General features: G+C 36.5%; 1 protein-coding gene across 1 annotated transcript in view; it reads left to right on the top strand.

The window, feature by feature from the left end:
- The window catches only part of tmeff2a (transmembrane protein with EGF-like and two follistatin-like domains 2a), a 105,285-nt gene that overhangs the window by 37,700 nt on the left and 65,810 nt on the right, over positions 1-1,775 (top strand). The window contains exon 3 of the mRNA XM_020611075.1: positions 663-792. Within this exon, the coding sequence (XP_020466731.1) occupies positions 663-792 (130 nt within the window). The remainder of the gene's footprint in view (positions 1-662; positions 793-1,775) is intronic.

Genomic DNA, 1,775 nt, shown 5'->3' with positions numbered 1-1,775 from the left:
TTTTAAAACAGAAAGACAGACACAGAGACAAAAGAAAAACAGAGATTTCTAGATTCTGAAAAGAAAAATCCTGCTCTTTAAAAGTGATGTCTTCTGTTGAGTGTTAACTGAGATTCTGATTACGTATATTCACAGAAATAGACTGTATGGATTCAAAAGTGCTCATTTGATTTCAGATAGTTTTGTTTGTTTTAAAATCTGAACAATCCATAATTCTTAATATGTGATTTATTGTTTTGTTTTTGTTCTGTCCTGCTCCCCACCCAGACACCCACCCACCCACAATCATACCTCAGCATTTGACGAATACAGCTTAAATGTTAGGGTTTCTCCAGATAAAATAAATGGACACTTAAGTTCTATGCTATAGAATATAACATTTTGTTTTTGATTATTTTTGTAGATTAAAAAGCCGAGTGTCATTCACATTAGTTTGCTAAAGTAGCATGACTGAAATGAAGATGACCCTTAACAAGGCCTCACATACAGGAAATGATTATGTTCTTATCAGTTTTCTAAGTATTTTCCACATAAAGACAATGGCATCTGTCCAAAGTAGACAATATGTTGACTGAAAACATTTGGGTTTTTTAGGTGACTCCTCTCCTTTTAGTGCTCGTCTTCTCACTTATTCCTTCTGGTTTTTTCTCTCCTCTCTGCAGTGCAACAACGACTATGCCCCGGTGTGTGGCTCCAACAATCAGAACTACCAGAACGAGTGTTTCCTGCGCAGGGATGCCTGCAAGCAACAGTCTGAAGTCCTCATTATGTCAGAAGGCGCCTGTCCTGCGGGTATGTGCATTCCCATTATGGTGCCTACACAAGCAAACACAACCTCACACACAGAAACACTAATACCAACTAATAAGACTTCTGCAGTACACACGAAGCATAAATGCAAACAGGCTTGTGTGAATATAAAGGACTCGAGAACTTAGGTGACACACCTTGAATGTTTGCTGCACAGCTGTAAGTGATCACAGATACAATGCGAATTTAGAGCTAGGGTGTTACAAATATAACCCTAATCTAATATTCAATACAGTATCATTTCCAGGCTTAAATATTATACTCATCAGCACATAGAAATGCTTTCAGTGGATGGTTAAAGTAATTACTGTACTGTAGTAATTATTGAGTCATGTACTACGTCAAAAGCACCACAAAAAAAAAAAAAGGCCATGATGAAAGAGTTGCTAGAGGTGACAGACAGACTGATGTAATTCCCAACAAGCACATCTACTGTGACAGTGATGAGTATTCTCATGGAACAGAGAAAGATTTCATCAGAGTCACATGATGTGCTCACAAGATACTGAAGAGAGCGTTTGGCCACGAGGCCTTTTGAGTCATGTAGAGTCTTAATTATACAGTTTATTCAAATTTGGTGTGTTAACTAGAAAGTTATAAAAAGCTTGGCATCGCTGACCTTTCGTTAAGTAAAGTTTAAATACACGTCAGAAGGCATAAAATGTATATAGTTTTGCTTGTGCCAAATTGTCACGGTAACACTGTTGCCAAGAGGCATGCTCAGCAAAGCAGAAAATTGAATGACTGAATCACACATCACCTTGATAACATTTCATTTTTTTCTGCTCTAAGTAGAATTTTCTTCTTTAATTTTATTCAGGGAGTACTTGAATTAATGCTGTAAAGGATGCAGTGTAGCTATGTGCATTTATTGAAGTATGTGTAACTGTTAGCTTGAATGCATATTACAGTATTTAAATACAAATGTATTTAAATGCCTTTACATTTTCAAACAATACAGTAGA

The sequence above is a fragment of the Monopterus albus genome, unplaced genomic scaffold (assembly GCF_001952655.1).
Source record: "Monopterus albus unplaced genomic scaffold, M_albus_1.0 scaffold109.1, whole genome shotgun sequence".
Lineage (NCBI taxonomy): Eukaryota > Metazoa > Chordata > Actinopteri > Synbranchiformes > Synbranchidae > Monopterus > Monopterus albus.
The sequence above is the reverse complement of the archived record's forward strand: the minus strand, read 5'-3'. Positions and strand labels throughout refer to the sequence as shown.